Source organism: Littorina saxatilis, linkage group LG16 (genome assembly GCF_037325665.1).
Source record: "Littorina saxatilis isolate snail1 linkage group LG16, US_GU_Lsax_2.0, whole genome shotgun sequence".
Taxonomy (NCBI): Eukaryota; Metazoa; Mollusca; class Gastropoda; order Littorinimorpha; family Littorinidae; genus Littorina; species Littorina saxatilis.
This window is the reverse complement of record NC_090260.1, coordinates 13,631,468-13,652,167: the sequence shown is the minus strand read 5'-3', so window position 1 is coordinate 13,652,167 and position 20,700 is coordinate 13,631,468. Positions and strand designations below refer to the sequence as shown.

General features: G+C 41.0%; 1 protein-coding gene and 1 long non-coding RNA gene across 3 annotated transcripts in view; one reads left to right on the top strand and one right to left on the bottom strand.

Moving 5' to 3' along the window:
* The window catches only part of LOC138950452 (uncharacterized), a 29,579-nt gene extending 28,252 nt beyond the window's left edge, over positions 1 to 1,327 (top strand). The window contains exon 2 of the long non-coding RNA XR_011450663.1: positions 1,114 to 1,327. This is a non-coding gene — a long non-coding RNA (uncharacterized lncRNA). The remainder of the gene's footprint in view (positions 1 to 1,113) is intronic.
* A 469-nt stretch (positions 1,328 to 1,796) lies between these two features.
* Positions 1,797 to 20,700, bottom strand: part of LOC138950450 (uncharacterized) — a 131,906-nt gene continuing 113,002 nt past the window's right edge. Inside the window, exons 1-6 of one of the 2 annotated variants that reach the window (XM_070322181.1) lie at positions 11,473 to 11,617; positions 8,800 to 9,009; positions 7,971 to 7,998; positions 7,281 to 7,475; positions 6,666 to 6,784; positions 1,797 to 4,927 (exon numbers count right to left, since the gene is read on the bottom strand). In XM_070322181.1, the coding sequence (XP_070178282.1) occupies positions 4,808 to 4,927; positions 6,666 to 6,784; positions 7,281 to 7,475; positions 7,971 to 7,998; positions 8,800 to 9,000 (663 nt within the window). In that variant the 5' untranslated portion in view covers positions 9,001 to 9,009; positions 11,473 to 11,617 and the 3' untranslated portion in view covers positions 1,797 to 4,807. Of the gene's footprint in view, positions 4,928 to 6,665; positions 6,785 to 7,280; positions 7,476 to 7,970; positions 7,999 to 8,799; positions 9,010 to 11,472; positions 11,618 to 20,700 lie in introns of those variants that run through there. The other variant, XM_070322182.1, reaches the window with a different exon arrangement.

Sequence of the window (20,700 nt, the reverse complement as noted above, 5' to 3'; positions counted from 1 at the left end):
ATGTTGGATATTTCCGTTTTGTCCGTCTGAAATCTGTGCATTTTTTTTAAAAAGTCCCATATATATATATAGATACAAACCAGGGCCGGACCAAATGAGTTGTAAGGGGGGGGGTTCCTCCTTTTATGGGGGGTCCGGGGGCATGCTCCCCCCAAAAATTGTTGAAAAACGGTTAAAATCTGTGCAATCTGGTGCATTCTGGGCCTTATTTTGAGGGTTAAGAGCAGCATTGTTTTGGTGCTAAAACTAGTAAAAAACAACAACACTCAAAGCAAGGTACATGCTTTTTCCAGGGGTGGGGTTCCGGAACCCCTGGAACCCCCCCCCCCCCCCCTGGGTCCGGCCCTGCAAACAACTTCACACATGTCTCTGACGGCTCTCAGACCTATACGGTTACGTGTGGGGGTTGCTATAAAGTGTTATTATTATTGTTATCTCGTTAGAATAAAAGTTTGAGTGTTATTTTCTTCAATTCAAAATACTGTGTCTTTCGAGACAGCGTATTGGACAGTGTGATTGTTACACCCCCGGTATAGGGGTGTGTATAGGTTTCGCTCGATGTGTTTGTTTGTTTGTTTGTTTGTTTGTGTTCGCATATAGATCTCAAGAATGAACGGACCGATCGTCACCAAACTTGGTGAACAGGTTCTATACATTCCTGAGACGGTCCTTACAAAAATTGGGACCAGTCAAACACACGGTTAGGGAGTTATTGGTGGATTAAGATTCTACAAGGACTTATAGAGGCACATATTAATGGTCAAAGGGAAATAACCTTCTCAGTTGGTGGCAGTGAGAATGGTTATTTCCCTTTGACCAACGGGGGTGTTTTTCCTACCTCAGAGGAATTTCCCGCAGTGGGGCACTGCGGTTATGAAATTAAAAGCCCCTCCTGTTTTTGGAACCGCAGGAGCTTTCTAGTTTGCTGTTAGGTAGATTTTTGGTTCCTCTTTCCTGTCATGCTCTCTTTTTCTTCATGAATTCTTTTCTTTTTTCTGCCTTCTTGCTCATTCACCTGTATTTTTTCCAAAAATCTCTTCTCTTGCCGCTTGTCTCGCGATTCATGTATAGTTTAATCTGTTAGTGTTCTGATGTAAGTCCATCAGTAGATAGGTTAAGCCTATTTTAACATACTGGAAACTGGTAATCTTCCAGTAGGTATTAATTTAGTTTTACTAAAGCCTGCTGGGACACAAGTAATGGGTTAGTGCATTTGTAAACAGGAATCGCTTGACAAGTGGCCCCCTTCATCCCCCCCTTCCTCGTCCTGATATGGCTCTGCGTAGTCGGCTGGACGTTAAGCAACAAATAAACAAACAAACAATCAGAGGAATTTCTTGTTTAGTCTGTGTTATGCTCTTTAGCAACGCACAGCATCGAGTGCGTGTGCGCTCTTGAGATCGCAGATTTGGCTTCCTGAATCCAACGGTTTTCATATGTCAAGGCGAATGATTACCCACCAGCACTGATAACATGTAACGACGAACAGAGGTCGGGACTAGTTGACACAAAACAGACACACACACACATGAACACACACACACACACACACACATGAACACACACGCATGAACACACGCTCACACACACACACACATGAACACACATGCACACACACACACATGAACACACACACACACATGAACACACACACACACACACACACGCACCTGAACACACACGCACACACACACGCACATGAACACACGCACACACACACATGAACACACACATGAACACATGCACACACATACACATGCACACACATACACACACACGAACAATAACTCATCGTATGAGTAGAGGCGTGTTTTTATTCATTCAAATTACACGTGCTAGAACTGCGCCAAAAAAACCCAACATTGCAATTAACCATATCCACATATCGAGACTCTGGGAGTTACTTCCCTTGTTTTAGGAAGCAAACACACACAAATGCTGCTAACAAGCGCTGTGCTTGGGGACAATGTAAAACGGATGATAGGTATCCTGAACGCTGTGTTGGCGTGAAATTCATCCCATTTGTGAAACCGGGAAAGCATCTGTACCATCTAGATCGCTGCCTTCGCTGGATAAAAGCCTGCAATCGCCCAGCTTACCAGTTGAACGTCAACACAATCAAGTCGTACACGTACATTTGCAGCAAGGTCAGATCTCGCACGACTTTGATTCAAGGCCTATTGCTAATTTTTTGATGGTTTGGTCTCAGTGTCACAAAAATATGACGATCTAATCAATCACTGATTTAAAAAACAAGTATGTTGCCCTATATCCATTGACATTCTTAGTGAAATAGATCTATTTGAAATAGTATTTCACTGCCCCGACCGGCGAACTTGTTGCCGGCTGTATTGAGCTTGTGTGTTCGTGTAGGCTTACTCAAAAAGTCAAAATCACAGTCGTCTCCGAAACAAGCAATAATCAGAGTTGGGGGGACAACATTTCGTTTGTTCAGTTTTGTTTTGTTCTTGATAGTTTGTTTATCTCTCACACACACACACACACACACACACACACACACACACACACACACACACACATACATACATACATACACAAACACACGCGCGCACGCACACACATTGCACGTACGCGCACATACACACACCTACTGAGATATGCCTAACATACACGCACGCTTGCAAACACACACATAATACGCAAACGCAGTTTAATTTCCTCAATACAAGGCGAAAGGCACACACACACCACACACAAATAAACACACACACGCAGTCCCACACACAACCCTCACACACACAAATAAACCCACACACGCAGTCAACCCCACACACACACACACACACAACCCTCACACACACAAATAAACACACACACGCAGTCCACCCCCCCACACATACACACACACACAACCCTCTCTGACACACACACCCGCCCAACCCCAGCGTCCAACTCAACTTTCACCAACAACCATACCCTACTCTCACTATCGCTCTCTCTCTCTCTCACACACACACACACACACAAGCTCACGCAAGCACAGCCACACACACACACAGCACGCGCATACACACACACACACTGACACACATCACACACAGCACGCGCATATACACACACACTGACACACATCACACACACCCACACACACCTTTCGCAGTTCGCTCACGTACAGTTCTTCTCTTTTCCATCGTCGCCATCTTCGAAGCTTGCTTCGCTTTTCAGGGGAGATAACCCGTTTATCACATTCGCTGCTGACTTGTGGGTCAAGTCTATTGCTATTTTGTGTACTATTTTAAAGCCATGGAGTTTATGATAAAACAAAGGAGCACAACAAGATAAACTGTACGAAACTTCTTAATGAGGTTTATCATAAACTCCATGGCTTTGTAAAAAAATGTTATCTGAATAAAATACTGTTTAAACCAAGTGTCGGACGTTGATCTAGTTAGGACAAAAGAAAGAACCAGATATAACTCTTGTTTTCTTTCAAATTACTGCAATAAAGATACGGAAGACTGTCAATAGTTTTAATAAGGAAACTACATTGCAAGAGTCATTCTACAGTATTGGTGACAGTTGGGGCCAGTTACGTTCGTAGCTTGATAATTCCCATTAAAAACAAGTAGCATTTTGAAACTGGATTCAAAGTTGTGATCATACAACAGGGAGGCTGTCATAACATGAAAAGCGGCATACGATGTGTGTGAAAAGTAAGTAAAACGATGAAATCGGCCTTTAAAATGGTGTAGAAAATAATATTGAATTCCGACATTAACTCATGTTGTGGACTGCTTGTGTTGATCTTGTCAAGCTTTATTTTGTCCGTGTGTTCGTTTCCTACATTTAAAACTGTCATAAATCGTTTTAAATAAATAAAAAATAAAAAAATGTCATCACTTGATCCTTAATCAACATGCTGCATGCCCGTACATGGCGTCACATGTTCTGTTGATATTTGAAAATAAAATAACTGGACATGTTGATTATATATAAAAAAAAAAAAAAACTATTCAAAATTCTTTTTGTCTCTTTTTAAAAGTTGCCCAGTTGGTATAGCTTCCGTGAGAAGTATTTGACAGGTCTGAGAAGCCCTTCAAGTTATGCAGTCACACGCCATAACACTATGTTTTGTGTATTTTTGTTGTGTCATTCTTCTTCTTCAGCGTTCCAGAATTTTCTGGTTACGTATGAGCTCGTTTGCCCATTTGGGTTCCCCATACTATACTCTGAGAGCATAGTCAGCTCACTCCGCTTTCGTTGAGTGGGCATGCTGGGTATTTTCGTGTTTCCATAACCCACCGAACTCCGACATGGATTACAGAATCTTTTCCGTGCGCAGTTGGTCTTGTGCTTGCGTGTACACACGAAGGGGGTTAAGTCACTAGCAGGTCTGCACATACGTTGACCTTGGAGATCGGAAAAATCTCCACTCTTAACCCACCAGGCGGCAGCGACCGGGATTCGAACTCACGACCTCCCGATTAGGAGGCCGACGTCTTATCACCACGCCACTGCGCCCGTCGTTGTGTCATTCAAAACTTCCACACACCGTTCGACAAAAAAGCCTCTTAAATGCACGGGACTTCAGTTGCATCTGGCCTTTTTTCTAATATGCCGTATTGCTTTTGTACAACCTGTTTGAGCTCTTGCATTGTTCTCGACATTGAATGGGCTAAACATATTTTCACCAGTGTGAATTCTGAATTTTGGAAGTGATTTGACATTTTTGGTACCAGTATTGTAGCATGACTTGCAAACAGATCTCCTGCTAGTAATTTCAATAAATCAAAAAAGAGGCGCAAATTTACGAGCCGTGGTGATGTCATGACTTTGCTGACGTCAGTTAAACTTTACAAAGGCGAAGCATGCTGACGACGTTATTGCCAGGACCGCCAGCTGCGTCTTGGCCGTCTAGGTTGGCTTTCTGCATGGAGTTTTCGTCTAGGTTCATGAAGGCGTATAACTGTTGATTTGTACACACACACACACACACACACACACACACACACACACGCACACGCACACACACACACACACGCCCGCCGACACGCGCACAATGTAAGCAATAACTGAATACATGTATGATCTGTCTGTCTGTCTGTCTGTCTTCTGTCTGTCTGTCAGTCTATCTATCTATCTTTCTATATATGCCCGCCAGTATATGCGCACAATGTCTGCAATAACTGAATTTATTACTAGACCACTCTGACGTCACATGGCTCAAAGAAGGGAAATCTAATGTTCAATGGATGCATAATCTGTTAGGAAACACCGCTTGCATGCATTGCAGAAAAAAACGTAGACGTTCGTGCCATGCTTTTCAGCATGCTTGTTCCGCTTACTCCGAATATTTCCCCGTTGTCGCGCACAGACGCTGGCGATATCTCCCCACCCTCCCCAATAAAAACAAAATCAACAAGGGGCGGAGACGTAGCTCAGTCAGAAGGGCGCTGGCTTTATACCTGGTACGTAGATATTGTCGTGGGTTCGAATCTGAGGAATTTATTTTCAAAAGTCAACTATGTGCAGACTCTTCCAGTTGTTCGAACACACCTCGTGTGCTCGTATATATGAGCCAGCGCGACTCTGTCATTGCACGCTATCCCCAATGTCAGCAGCCCGAATTTCCTCGTGGATATTAACTTACCCAAGGAAAACATGGATAAGTCAGTACACCAATAAGCCTTCCTGTTAACCCCTTTGGGGGGTATCTTTCCACCACTCCGTAATTCATACAAATAAGTTAGCACACCAATGACCCTTCCTGTTTACCCGTAAGTTAGCACACCAATGACCCTTCCTGTTTACCCGTAAGTTAGCACACCAATGACCCTTCCTGTTTACCCGTAAGTTAGCACACCAATGACCCTTCCTGTTTACCCGTAAGTTAGCACACCAATGACCCTTCCTGTTTACCCGTAAGTTAGTACACCAATGACCCTTCCTGTTTACCCGTAAGTTAGCACACCAATGACCCTTCCTGTTTACCCGTAAGTTAGCACACCAATGACCCTTCCTGTTTACCCGTAAGTTAGCACACCAATGACCCTTCCTGTTTACCCGTAAGTTAGCACACCAATGACCCTTCCTGTTTACCCGTAAGTTAGCACACCAATGACCCTTCCTGTTTACCCGTAAGTTAGCACACCAATGACCCTTCCTGTTTACCCGTAAGTTAGCACACCAATGACCCTTCCTGTTTACCCGTAAGTTAGCACACCAATGACCCTTCCTGTTTACCCGTAAGTTAGTACACCAATGACCCTTCCTGTTTACCCGTAAGTTAGCACACCAATGACCCTTCCTGTTTACCCGTAAGTTAGCACACCAATGACCCTTCCTGTTTACCCGTAAGTTAGCACACCAATGACCCTTCCTGTTTACCCGTAAGTTAGCACACCAATGACCCTTCCTGTTTACCCGTAAGTTAGCACACCAATGACCCTTCCTGTTTACCCGTAAGTTAGCACACCAATGACCCTTCCTGTTTACCCGTAAGTTAGCACACCAATGACCCTTCCTGTTTACCCGTGTAACACGCACCTTTGGGTTTTTTCTTCCCACCACTGCGCAATTCCTATGAGCCTTCCTGTTTACCCGTTTAACACACACCTTTGGGAGGTTTCTTCCCACCACTGTGTAATTCCTATGGATAGGTCAGTACACCAATAAACATTCCTGTTTACCCGTTTAACACACACCTTTGGGGGGTTTCTTCCCACCACTGAGTAATGCACGGAATGGACTTTCTGTGCCGGTTTTTTGAATGCATTTGCCATGGCTTTCATCTCGGATTTCAACTGCGATGTCGAAGAGCCTTCTGCACAGAGACAGAAGTAACTGACATTCAGAGAGTCACATGACCAGGGAATGAGAGAATACAGAAAAGCGCTCACACACACCCCTCCCACACCCCACCCCAACCGCTCCTGACACAAACGCACACGCATGCATACAAACGCGCACACACGCACAAATTAGCGCTCTCCAACACATTTGGTCACACAGACTCTCTCTCTCTCTCTCTCTCTCTTCTCCTCTCTCTCTCTCTTCCTCTCTCTCTCTCTTCTCCTCTCTCTCTCTCTTCTCTCCTCTCTCTCTCTCTTCTCCTTTCTCTCTCTCTTCTCCTCTCTCTCTCTCTCTCTCTCTCTCTCTCTCTCTCTCTAGGACATACACAAAGAGCCACACACATATACACACACACGCACCCACGCACACACCACACCACACCACACCCAACACGAGCGCGCGCCCGCGCGTACCAACACTCTCCTACACCCCTCCACACACACGCACAGCTAAAGTCCCTCACTTACCAGGGAAAACAAACTCCCAAATGATAACCAACAGATCCTTATCAACCAGTCCCTCCGCTGTATCCTCTTCATTCCAATCGCCCGCACCAACCATCTCGAAGAAATCTGCCCAGTGTTCTACCGGATATTGCGTCACTAGAGAGTCTTCTGGGAATGTCAGCTGACTCAGAGCGTCGCTCCCATCATCAACGACAACTGTTACGTCAGAAAATATGGCCACTGTCAGCGCCAGGAGGGTGGAGAGAGAGAGAGAGAGAGAGAGAGAGAGAGAGGGAGGGAGAGAGAAAGAAAGAGAGAGGGTGGATAAGTTGAGCTTTGAACCAGTTAGCCTGGACCCGTATGCTCAGCTAATAGCTCCATACTAAAGCTCAATAAGAGAGAGAGAGAGAGGGGAGTGAAGGAAGACGTGAGAGAGAGACGATGGAGAGACAAAGAAGAGGGAGGGAGCTGAGAACTGTAAAGAAAGGACGAAGGTCCTAGGCTTGGCATAATCTTCCATCTTGCCTCAACCAAAGTATAATTATTGAAAAGGTAAGCAAACGAACACACACACACACACTCACACAGAGTACACACACACACACACACACACACACACACACACACACACACACACACACACACACACACACACATCGCAAACACACATTCGCTTTTTGAAAGATATGGTGAGACTCTTTGTGTACTCACCAAAGAAATACTGATGCGTGCCGAGCACCTGTTGAAGAAAAAACTTCAGTAAACTATTGCAGTGACAGTTCTTGCTAAACCAACCGGACATCCCACTCACAGAGCATCAACCATCAACCCATTCTGAACTCAGGTCAAAATAAATGAGTTAGTTCCCTTTGGGTCTCATTTATCCCTGACAGGATGCCTTTGTTTTCCTTCTCTGGAGATGAAATTGGCTTTTTAAACAAAAAAATTATTATTATTATTATTTTTTTTTTTTACATATTTAGAGCTTTTCGTAATGTGTTATTGATATAAGCAGATTTGCGATCGTCGATAATGATTTTCCATGGTGTTGTGTAATTTTTAAATTACAAAGGAATTGTTATGTAAGACAGTTTCAAGCGAGCTATCTTTCGCAGATGTGTTTACTGTACACACAACTCTAAATATGGCAAGATGTCACGTGATAATCAACTTTGTCACGTGATTATAACAAAATGGCCACGGAGCGGACGATACTTTTTCTGTAATCAGTTGGGAGTGATGCAACAATATCACGGTCTCCTTCCCACAGCAGTCTCAAAATTTCGCGTCTGTGAATATCAACAAAAAACCTAAATTAAATAAGTTGATATGTCACTTCATCAGGGCATTTTCTTGTGCCGTTTTTCTCTCTCTTTAAAATTTGTAGTTGAGATGTAATTTTTATGTTCAAGCACATCTGTGCCAACTGCATTTTTCTATTTGTTTGATAAATTTAACGAGCAGTCTTTGGTTCGATCCAGACTATGAGATTGTATTTAAGATTGCTACCTTAAAAATCCTATCAAGAAACACCACCCACCTTGAACCTGTGTCTCACTTCCACACCGGCTGACTCCAGAGCTCCTTTCAGCTCAGCAACGGGAGCATCGGAAGTGACGTCAAAGATATACAGCTCTTCAGAAAGAGGCTCGACGTTGGTCACGTCCGACAAGATGTTGTTAACGTCAGCCTGCGTCATCAAGATGGTGGACAGGACGAGCGACGCGATGGCGAAAAGCATGGTGAGATTCTGGTGGAAGAACGAGGTGAATAAGTTGTGCGGGCTTACTTGGGCATTCAAGTTACTTCCCTTGCAAGTTACTCCCCTTACCTTTATTTCTGCTCAGAACGTTTCGTGAACAAATGATTTTTTGAAAACAATACAGTTCATATATCTAGTTAATTTAACTTTGTCAATTACTTGAGCTGTGCATACTGATTTTGATGATTTATATATATACCAATGATGATAATATACCAATAATTATACCAATTAGGGTTAACTGAGCATAGTAAACGCCTCAGTCTTTCTGATTTGTGCGCGCAGACCCGGCTACGCTTGTTTTGTGCGGTTCAAAATGTGACCCTCCACCACAAAATGAGTCCCATGTCAACTCGCGCGGTTCTGCGCTAGGCTTAATGTAAGTCCGGGGAGTGTCTGGTAACAGTGTGAGGGTCACCTTAGTCACAGGCTTATAACGGTTTTCGCTCTTTTGTAAAACGGTTTTCACCACTGGATAGAGCATAAAATGTACACATATGAAAATCATGCAAAGGTGACATGCGACTCATTCCGTGGTGGAGGGTCACAAATAAGGGTAGGGAGAGCGTGCAGCTTCGCGACCTAGCAGATCCCACCCCGACCAAACCACGCTCATGGAGATCCTCCCACGTTTGGCCCACGATTGGCCACGCTCTCTGACAATTTTACAACGGAATAGAAGCGGCGTCTCTGTGTGACCGGGGTATAAATAATCGCCGGTCAGTTCCATGGGAGCGAAAGAACATTACAACGGTACAATCAAAAGCAAACCCTCCATCTGGGTGGAGGCGACCACGGTGCAAGGGAAGCTCTATGGCAGTCTGGACGACCTACAGCGCACGGCAACATTTGCGCGGAGAACCGGCGTTTCCATCTGTGTGATCGACAAGAAGAAGAAGAAGATAAGAACGCTCCGAGTTTCTTCGCCTCTTTTCATTGGCGTTTCCCGGGACAACGACAGAACACACTGCCTGCAGTGTTCGAGTCAACTCCAAAGACAAACAAACCGAAAAGTAAAAAAAAAAATTAAAACAAAAAGCAAATGACCGCAGGCAAACGAACAAAAAGGGTTAATCTTAACGACTGAAGCCTATCCAAACAATAACCCAACTATTAGCGAAGCCAGTGAGTGTGTTGGCGTGTCAAGTATAGAGAGAAGAGCTTAAAGGTCGAACTGATTGACTAGTGACGTTTACATATACTGGCCATGGCGTACAGGACAACAGATTTCTACGCCCAGTCGGTTTATCTAAACACTAAGCACCAACCTAACATACTGACCATGGCCTACAGGACAACAGATCGCTACGCCCAGTCGGTTTATCCAAACACTGAGCACCAACCAAACATGCTCTCCATGGCGATATATATATATATATATGTCTTGTATACTTGCCATTTACATATTTATTATACATGATGAAGGATGAATGATGATACATTGTAAATGGATGCATGTTATTGATTAAAAGCCCCACAATGATGTGCTTGGCAAATACAACAACAAAAACACACAAAAAATAAAAAAAGATCGCTACGCCTAGTCGCTTTATCCAAACACTAAGCACCAATCATACACACTGACCATGGCGTACATAGAAATTACTCAATGTTCTACTTTTAACTCGCATTGGAAATCCCGAGACACTTTCTTTGTTTAGTGGGGCACTTACTGGGGTTGAGACTTGCCGAGACCCCCGTAAGTGCCCCACTAAACAAAGAAAGTCGCGAGGGATTCCCAACGCAAGTTACAATAGAACATTGTGTATTTGTTTTAGACATAATTATATGATTAACTTTGTTAATAATTTTCATGATTCATGTTTTTAAAATTCTACATTTGAAGTGGGGGGTTCCACTTTTTTTTTTAACAAAACGTGTCCGAGAGGTGTGTGCACCCTACCCAACTAAAATCATCACAACAAATCCATTTTAGTTGCAATTTGAAAAAATAAAATATATTCTGGCTTCTAAAATCCCAGAGATAAGTTCCAATTTTTTTTTTAAACTCAAAAAGTAAAAATTGGTTGGTCCATGCTATCTTCAGTGACACAAGAATGTTTGCGTGGCGCGAAGTTTCAGTCTGGTTCGCTTACGTTCACATCTCGTGAATTAATACGGTGAACCTGGTGTAAAGTAAAAAGAAACGATCTTGCAGCACGTACGGATAATGATACAGAGCCGCAAGCGAATGAATCAAAACATTGACAGACAATCGCTTGCGGCTTCGTGGCAGGCGGAAGAAAAAAATCAGCCAGATAAGTGTTCGTTATTAATTGTTTGTCTGTGCAGTTAAAAGACTGTTGGGTCGATATATTTGTTAATGTGTTGTTTTGTCAATAACAAACTTTCCAACAACCTACCTTTCTTGTTTTTTGATTCTGGCACAAAAACATGAAACAACATCAGATAACGACAACTTTTAAAAAGTCTTTCAATGTTCTACTATACCTTGAGAAGATGGATTAACAATGCCAAAATACACGCTGTGTCTGGGACGACTGGATTCAGTAGATAACGAAGAGTGGCCTAGCTGGTTCATTTATACCAGCATACAGACAATGATGGAAATACAAAGACAAGTCGCGTAAGGCGAAAATACAACATTTAGTCAAGTAGCTGTCGAACTCACAGAATGAAACTGAACGCAATGCAACGCAGCAAGACCGCATACTCGTAGCATCGTCAGTCCACCGCTCATGGCAAAGGCAGTGAAATTGACAAGAAGAGTGGGGTAGTAGTTGCGCTTAGAAGGATAGCACACTTTTCTGCACCTCTCTTCGTTTTAACTTTCTGAGCGTGTTTTTAATCCAAACATATCATATCTATATGTTTTTGGAATCAGGAACCGACAAGGAATAAGATGAAAGTGTTTTTAAATTGATATCGAAATTTTAATTTTGATAATAATTTTTAAATTGTTATTTTTCAGAGCTTGTTTTTAATCCAAATATAACATATTTATATGTTTTTGAAATAAGAAAATGATGGAAAATAAGATAAACGTAAATTTGGATCGTTTTATAAATTTTTTTTTTTTTTACAATTTTCAGATTTTTAATGACCAAAGTCATAATTAATTTTTAAGCCACCACGCTGAAATGCAATACCGAAGTCCGGGCTTCGTCGAAGACTACTTGATCAAAATTTCAACCAATTTGGTTGAAAAATAAGAGCGTGACAGTGCCGCCTCAACTTTCACGAAAAGCCGGATATGACGTCATCAAAGACATTTATCAAAAAAGTGAAAAAAACGTCTCGGGATATCATACCCAGAAACTCTCATGTCAAATTTCATAAAGATCGGTTCAGTAGTTTAGTCTGAATCGCTCTACACACACACACGCACGCACGCACAGACACACACACATACATCACGACCCTCGTCTCGATTCCCCCCTCTACGTTAAAACATTTAGTCAAAACTTGACTAAATGTAATAAACAAGAACAAAAACCAGGGAAGCGTCATTAACCGTTTTAGAAAATTACTTTTCTCGTTTCTGTTTTATTTCTCTCTCTCTCTCTCTCTCTCTCTCTCTCTCTCTCTCTCTCTCTCTCTCTCTCTCTCTCTCTCTCTCTCTCTCTCTCAACTGTTGAGCACGTGACTGTCCCCTCTTCCACTGACAATCCAGCTGCTGCCCTAAAGCTCATAGCGCGACTTCTTTCTCAATTTTTGTAATTTTCCCACTGTGTATTCGGATTGTCAGTAACTTTTGTATCTACGGAATTCGAGTTGATATTCATCATAGCATCGTTGTGTGTCAACCGCATTGTTTCTTGGTTAATTAATGTTTCATTTCCAATCGCTTTGTTCAACAATTTTATTTCCAGCGTTTTGTGTGTTCTTACATTGTTCCCTGGAAGTTGAATTGAGCACTGTTTGCTACTAAATAGTATTCATCTTTTTAACATTTTTGTTTCCTTTCATACAATTTTTGTTGTTTGCTTAATTATTTTGTTTCATTTGTGTTGTTGCTTTGCATACTTTTAACGTGATGACTAAGTTATATGACCACAATCGTTGGCCTGTGACTGAAGGCCTTCGTATAGGACACCTTAATACCAATCATATTGTAAACAAAATGTCTGATGTTTCCCAGGTTGTTCAGAACAGTGAGTCTTATGGCAGGGGGTTTCATATTTTTGGGTTCTCAGAATCTAGACTTAACTCCTGCATAGACGATACAGAAATTTTTATCAACGGTTTTCAAACTATACGAAGGGACCCAAAAAATCCTAAAAAAACGGGCCTTTTAGTTTATATAAATGAACATATAACATTCAAGCGCTTACCTCAGTTTGAAAATTTTGGTGTGGAGTGCATATGGACAGAGGTGAAGTTAAAGCATGCATCTCCTATTTTGATTGGATTTCTCTATCGGAATCCAGCTGAACCAGCGAACTGGGTTGACAAGTTTGTAACCATGATGGATTTAGTTTGGTTAGAATCAAAAGAGATTCTTCTCATGGGGGACTTTAACATTGACATGACGAAATCTAATAAATCTTGGAAAGATATTACTACTGTATTTAATATGTCCCAACTGATCAATACGCCAACGCGAGTCACGCCCTCGTCCAGTACCATCATTGATCACTTATACTCTACCGACTCAAAACATGTAATAGAAACCTGTGTACCTGTCATAGGCATAAGCGACCATTTCCCTATTTGCTGTACATGGTCAAAAAAAGGTGTGAAAATTCCTAAGCTTGGTCATACTGTCCTCACGTACAGGTCATTTGCTAAGTTTAATGAAGTACTTTTTCTTGAAGACCTGCTTTCTGCACCGTTTAATGAGATATATAACAAGACCAATCCTGATGACGCTTTAAAAACATGGTATTCTACATTTCGCGAAGTTTTAGATAAACATGCACCTAAAAGGTCAAGAAGAATTAAGTATTCATATCGGCCAGGGTGGATCACTCCTGAAATTATAGAAGCCCAACATTACCGAGATTATCTATGCCGGATCGACCGCCAATCTGAAGAGTACAAAACACAGAAAGCAAAATGTCAGTATATGACTCGACAGTCAAAAAAGCAGTTCTTCGAAAACATTCTTAAGAAAGGCAACAGTTCCAAGGAAACAAGGAAAGCCATTAATCTTTTAACTAATAAATGTGTAAAGACCACATCATGGAACGAAAACGATATTTCGCCAGATGAAATTAATAATCACTTCTGTTCAGTTGCAAGTAAAGTAATAACAAGTCGCGTAAGGCGAAAATACAATATTTAGTCAAGTAGCTGTCGAACTCACAGAATGAAACTGAACGCAATGCCATTTTACTCGTAGCATCGTCAGGCCACCGCTCATGGCAAAGGCAGTGAAATTGACAAGAAGAGCGGGGTAGTAGTTGCGCTAAGAAGGATAGCACGCTTTTCTGTACCTCTCTTTGTTTTAACTTTCTGAGCGTGTTTTGAATCCAAACATATCATATCTATATGTTTTTGGAATCAGGAACCGACAAGGAATAAGATGAAAGTGTTTTTAAATTGATTTGGACAATTTAATTTTGATAATAATTTTTATATATTTAATTTTCAGAGCTTGTTTTTAATCCGAATATAACATATTTATTTGTTTTTGGAATCAGCAAATGATGGAGAATAAGATAAACGTAAATTTGGATCGTTTTATAAATTTTTATTTTTTTTTACAATTTTCCGATTTTTAATGACCAAAGTCATTAATTAATTTTTAAGCCACCAAGCTGAAATGCAATACCGAACCCCGTGCTTCGTCGAAGATTACTTGACCAAAATTTCAACCAATTTGGTTGAAAAATGAGGGCGTGACAGTGCCGCCTCAACTTTCACGAAAAGCCGGATATGACGTCATCAAAGACATTTATCAAAAAAATGAAAAAAACGTATGGGGATTTCATACCCAGGAACTCTCATGTCAAATTTCATAAAGATCGGTCCAGTAGTTTAGTCTGAATCGCTCTACACACACACACACACGCACACACGCACACACACACACACATACACCACGACCCTCGTTTCGATTCCCCCTCGATGTTAAAATATTTAGTCAAAACTTGACTAAATATAAACAAGTCGCGTAAGGCGAAAATACAATATTTAGTCAAGTAGCTGTCGAACTCACAGAATGAAACTGAACGCAACGCAACGCAGCAAGACCGTATACTCGTAGCATCGTCACTCCACCGCCCGTGGCAAAGGCAGTGCACGTGGAATTGACAAGAAGAGCGGGGTATTCGTTGCGCTAAGAAGGATAGCACGCTTTTCTGTACCTCTCTTTGTTTTAACTTTCTGAGCGTGTTTTTAATCCACACATATCATATCTATATATTTTTGGAATCAGGAACCGACAAGGAATAAGATGAAAGTGCTTTTAAATTGATTTCGAAAAAAAAAAAATTGATAATAATTTTTATTTATTTAATTTTCAGAGCTTGTTTTTAATCCGAATATAACATATTTATATGTTTTTGGAATCAGCAAATGATGGAGAATAAGATAAACGTAAATTTGGATCGTTTTATAAATTTTTATTTTTTTTTACAATTTTCAGATTTTTAATGACCAAAGTCATTAATTAATTTTTAAGCCACCAAGCTGAAATGCAATACCGAACCCCGGGCTTCGTTGAAGAGTACTTGACCAAAATTTCAACCAATTTGGTTGAAAACTGAGGGCGTGACAGTGCCGCCTCAACTTTCACGAAAAGCCGGATATGACGTCATCAAAGACATTTATCAAAAAAATGAAAAAAACGTTCGGGGATTTCATACCCAGGAACTCTCATGTCAAATTTCATAAAGATCGGTCCAGTAGTTTAGTCTGAATCGCTCTACACACACACACACACACACACACACGCACGCACACACACACATACGCACATACACCACGACCCTCGTTTCGATTCCCCCTCGATGTTAAAATATTTAGTCAAAACTTGACTAAATATAAAAACAAGTCGCGTAAGGCGAAAATACAATATTTAGTCAAGTAGCTGTCGAACTCACAGAATGAAACTGAACGCAACGCAACGCAGCAAGACCGTATACTCGTAGCATCGTCACTCCACCGCCCGTGGCAAAGGCAGTGCCCGTGGAATTGACAAGAAGAGCGGGGTATTCGTTGCGCTGAGAAGGATAGCACGCTTTTCTGTACCTCTCTTCGTTTTAACTTTCTGAGCGTGTTTTTAATCCAAACATATCATATCTATATATTTTTGGAATCAGGAACCGACAAGGAATAAGATGAAAGTGTTTTTAAATTGATTTCGAAAAAAAAAATTTGATAATAATTTTTATATATTTAATTTTCAGAGCTTGTTTTTAATCCGAATATAACATATTTATATGTTTTTGGAATCAGCAAATGATGGAGAATAAGATAAACGTAAATTTGGATCGTTTTATAAATTTTTATTTTTTTTTACAATTTTCAGATTTTTAATGACCAAAGTCATTAATTAATTTTTAAGCCACCAAGCTGAAATGCAATACCGAAGTCCGGCCTTCGTCGAAGATTGCTTGGCCAAAATGTCAATCAATTTTATTGAGAAAAAAAAGGGTGTGACAGTGCCGCCTCAACTTTTACAAAAAGCCGGATATGACGTCATCAAAGACATTTATCAAAAAAACGAAAAAACGTCCGGGGATATCATTCCCATGAACTCTCATGTAAAATTTCATAAAGATCAGTCCAGTAGTTTAGTCTGAATCGCTCTACACACACACACGCACAGACAGACACACACACACACACACACTACACCACGACCCTCGTCTCGATTCCCCCTATACGTTAAAACATTTCGTCAGTCAAAACTTGACTAAATGTAAAAAAACAGCCATACTCGGGTGGAGGTCTGGCGGCACTGAAGAAAGCTTCTGTTTTTGTCGAAGCGCTGTAAATAAGTAGAAACGCTGCTTTGAGTTTTTTTGTAACCCAAGATCCCAACACTGAAGAAAAGCACGGGGGTAAAAGTGCACCGGATGACCCTGTGAACCCAAACGACATTGTACGAAGACCCTGTAATCCCGCTGTCTGTTTGGCTAATGGGTTTTTCTGTCGCACTTAGCACAGTGACTGTCATCCCAGAGCAATAAACACATGATCTATAGCGTCTGCACAATGCATGGCTTACCAACCCTGCCTGTACGCTGCAGGTGTCACGCTGAGTTTTTCAATTGGCGAACCGCAGCAATACAGAAAAAAACAAGTCGCGTAAGGCGAAAATACAATATTTAGTCAAGTAGCTGTCGAACTCACAGAATGAAACTGAACGCAACGCAACGCAGCAAGACCGTATACTCGTAGCATCGTCACTCCACCGCCCGTGGCAAAGGCAGTGCCCGTGGAATTGACAAGAAGAGCGGGGTATTCGTTGCGCTGAGAAGGATAGCACGCTTTTCTGTACCTCTCTTCGTTTTAACTTTCTGAGCGTGTTTTTAATCCAAACATATCATATCTATATATTTTTGGAATCAGGAACCGACAAGGAATAAGATGAAAGTGTTTTTAAATTGATTTCGAAAAAATTTTTTGATAATAAGTTTTATATATTTAATTTTCAGAGCTTGTTTTTAATCCGAATATAACATATTTATATGTTTTTGGAATCAGCAAATGATGGAAAATAAGATAAACGTAAATTTGGATCGTTTTATAAATTTTTATTTTTTTTTACAATTTTCCGATTTTTAATGACCAAAGTCATTAATTAATTTTTAAGCCACCAAGCTGAAATGCAATACCGAACCCCGGGCTTTGTCGAAGATTACTTGACCAAAATTTCAACCAATTTGGTTGAAAAATGAGGGCGTGACAGTGCCGCCTCAACTTTCACGAAAAGCCGGATATGACGTCATCAAAGACATTTATCAAAAAAATGAAAAAAACGTTCGGGGATTTCATACCCAGGAACTCCCATGTCAAATTTCATAAAGATCGGTCCAGTAGTTTAGTCTGAATCGCTCTACACACACACACACACACACACACACGCACACACACACGCACACACGCACGCACATACACCACGACCCTCGTTTCGATTCCCCCTCGATGTTAAAATATTTAGTCAAAACTTGACTAAATATAAAAAGATTTTTTTTAGAAATAGGGGATGAGGGGGGGGGGGGGTAGATGGGGGGAGGGATGAGACCATGGAACTAGTTTTTAGAAGTTATGCAATAAAACATTTAAACATTGTAGGCTCAGACCACTTCGCCGTATTTAATCTTAGACACCGTACGTTATTAGACGCGAAAGTGCAATACTTAATGATCCGCTCAAAGCACTGTTGAAGCAACAATTTGTCTTTTGGTCGCAGATAAGGACATACTCTATCAAAACATGTGAATATACGTCTCAAGCATGACTAAACGCCCCGAAGGGCTCCGTCTAGTAACTCTATTTTTGATATCGTTTTTTAAATGTCAGCAATTTGCAATGAGGTCACCCATCATAAAATAAGGTTATTAATTATTTCCATACGCCATCTAAGTGAAACGGAGGCATTTTGTATCGCTGATTTTATTTACAAACTGCTCTTGCAGCGGATCATTTCATCGGAACTAAATAAGTAAAGTGAAAATAGGTAAATAAATATATAGATGGATAAATCAGAAAACAAGATTGCAAAACATAAACACGTTCATAAAACATGTTAGTTTCCACTATTGCCGTAAACAAGTTCTCTGCAAAAACATTGAAAGTCGAATACTGTTTTCGTCTCTGTTTCTTCTTGTTGTTGATTTTTTACATTAATTAATTTTAGTCAAGTCTTGTAGATTTTATCTTTGAAATATTTGCTTTGTGTTTCGTAACAGAATTAACTATGGTATTGTGTTGCTTAGTACTTGATGCATGAATTGGCGTCTCGCAGAATTAAACGCCGCTGAGGAAGGCCTGGCAACAGGTCGAAAAGTTGGGCTGCCACTTGAAATTCTTTGTTAGGCTTTTCTTTTCCTTGATTTTGTTGACATCTCTCTCTCTCTCTTTCTCTGTGTATGTGTGTGTGTGTGTCTCTCTCTCTCTCTCTCTCTCTCTCTCTCTTTTTCTTTCTCTCTCTCTCCCCCTCTCTCTCTCTCCCCCTCTCTCTCTCTCCCCTCCTCTCTCTCTCTCTCCCCTTCTCTCTCTCTCCCCCTCTCTCTCCCCCCTCTCTCTCTGTCTTTCTCTCTCTCTTTTCTCTCTCTCTCTCTCTATCTCTCTCTTTCTCTCTCTCTCTCTCTCCCTGCCTCACAAACACAAATACACACGCACTAACTCACACAAAGCAGCAGGCTGGGATGCGGCAAATTGGGTAAGGCAGACTGGGATACGGCAAGTTGGGAGAGGCAGGATGGGATGCCGCCAACGCATCTAGCAGTGCAAATTCTACAGGGTGGGGGGGGGGGGGGGGGGGGGGGCGTTCTTTTAAATCAAGTTTTGCCCAGTTTTGATTTTGCCGGTTTTGGTAATCCTACATTCCTCTGTGCGACAGCGGACTAAATGCGCATTTAAAACTATTTAGATGTTTTGCTTAAATTTTGACTTGGAGCGAAATAAATTAAAACATCTTGTTCGTTGTGCTTTTGTTTTAAATTAAAGAGTGTTTCATTTCTAAATTAAATATCACTTGCCTGTTAGCTCTTTATTGTTGTTGCAATAGTTGTATATACTTGGAAGAAAAAAAAAGGCATACAACGAGACAGTTATGGTAGCCAAAGAAGCAAATATGAATAAGAGACCTTCCTCCGTTTTTATATTTAGTCAAGTTTTGACTAAATATTTTAACATCGAGGGGGAATCGAAACGAGGGTCGTGGTGTATGTGCGTGCGTGCGTGCGCGTGTGTGTGTGTGTGTGTAGAGCGATTCAGACTAAACTACTGGACCGATCTTTATGAAATTTGACATGAGAGTTTCTGGGTATGAAATCCCCGAACGTTTTTTTCATTTTTTTGATAAATGTCTTTGATGACGTCATATCCGGCTTTTCGTGAAAGTTGAGGCGGCACTGTCACGCCCTCATTTTTCAACCAAATTGGTTTAAATTTTGGTCAAGTATTCTTCGACGAAGCCCGGGGTTCGGTATTGCATTTCAGCTTGGTGGCTTAAAAATTAATTAATGACTTTGGTCATTAAAAATCGGAAAATTGTAAAAAAAAATAAAAATTTATAAAACGATCCAAATTTACGTTTATCTTATTCTCCATCATTTGCTGATTCCAAAAACATATAAATATGTTATATTCGGATTAAAAACAAGCTCTGAAAATTAAATATATAAAAATTATTATCAAAATTAAATTGTCCAAATCAATTTAAAAACACTTTCATCTTATTCCTTGTCGGTTTCTGATTCCAAAAACATATAGATATGATATGTTTGGATTAAAAACACGCTCAGAAAGTTAAAACAAAGAGAGGTACAGAAAAGCGTGCTATCCTTCTTAGCGCAACTACTACCCCGCTCTTCTTGTCAATTTCACTGCCTTTGCCATGAGCGGTGGCCTGACGATGCTACGAGTAAAATGGCATTGCGTTCAGTTTCATTCTGTGAGTTCGACAGCTACTTGACTAAATATTGTATTTTCGCCTTACGCGACTTGTTACGTTTTACTGACAGATGACTCAATTCGTCATCAATGACTTGTTATTGGCGCCACAAAGCCAAGAACTCACCCTTTTTCCTCCGGCGA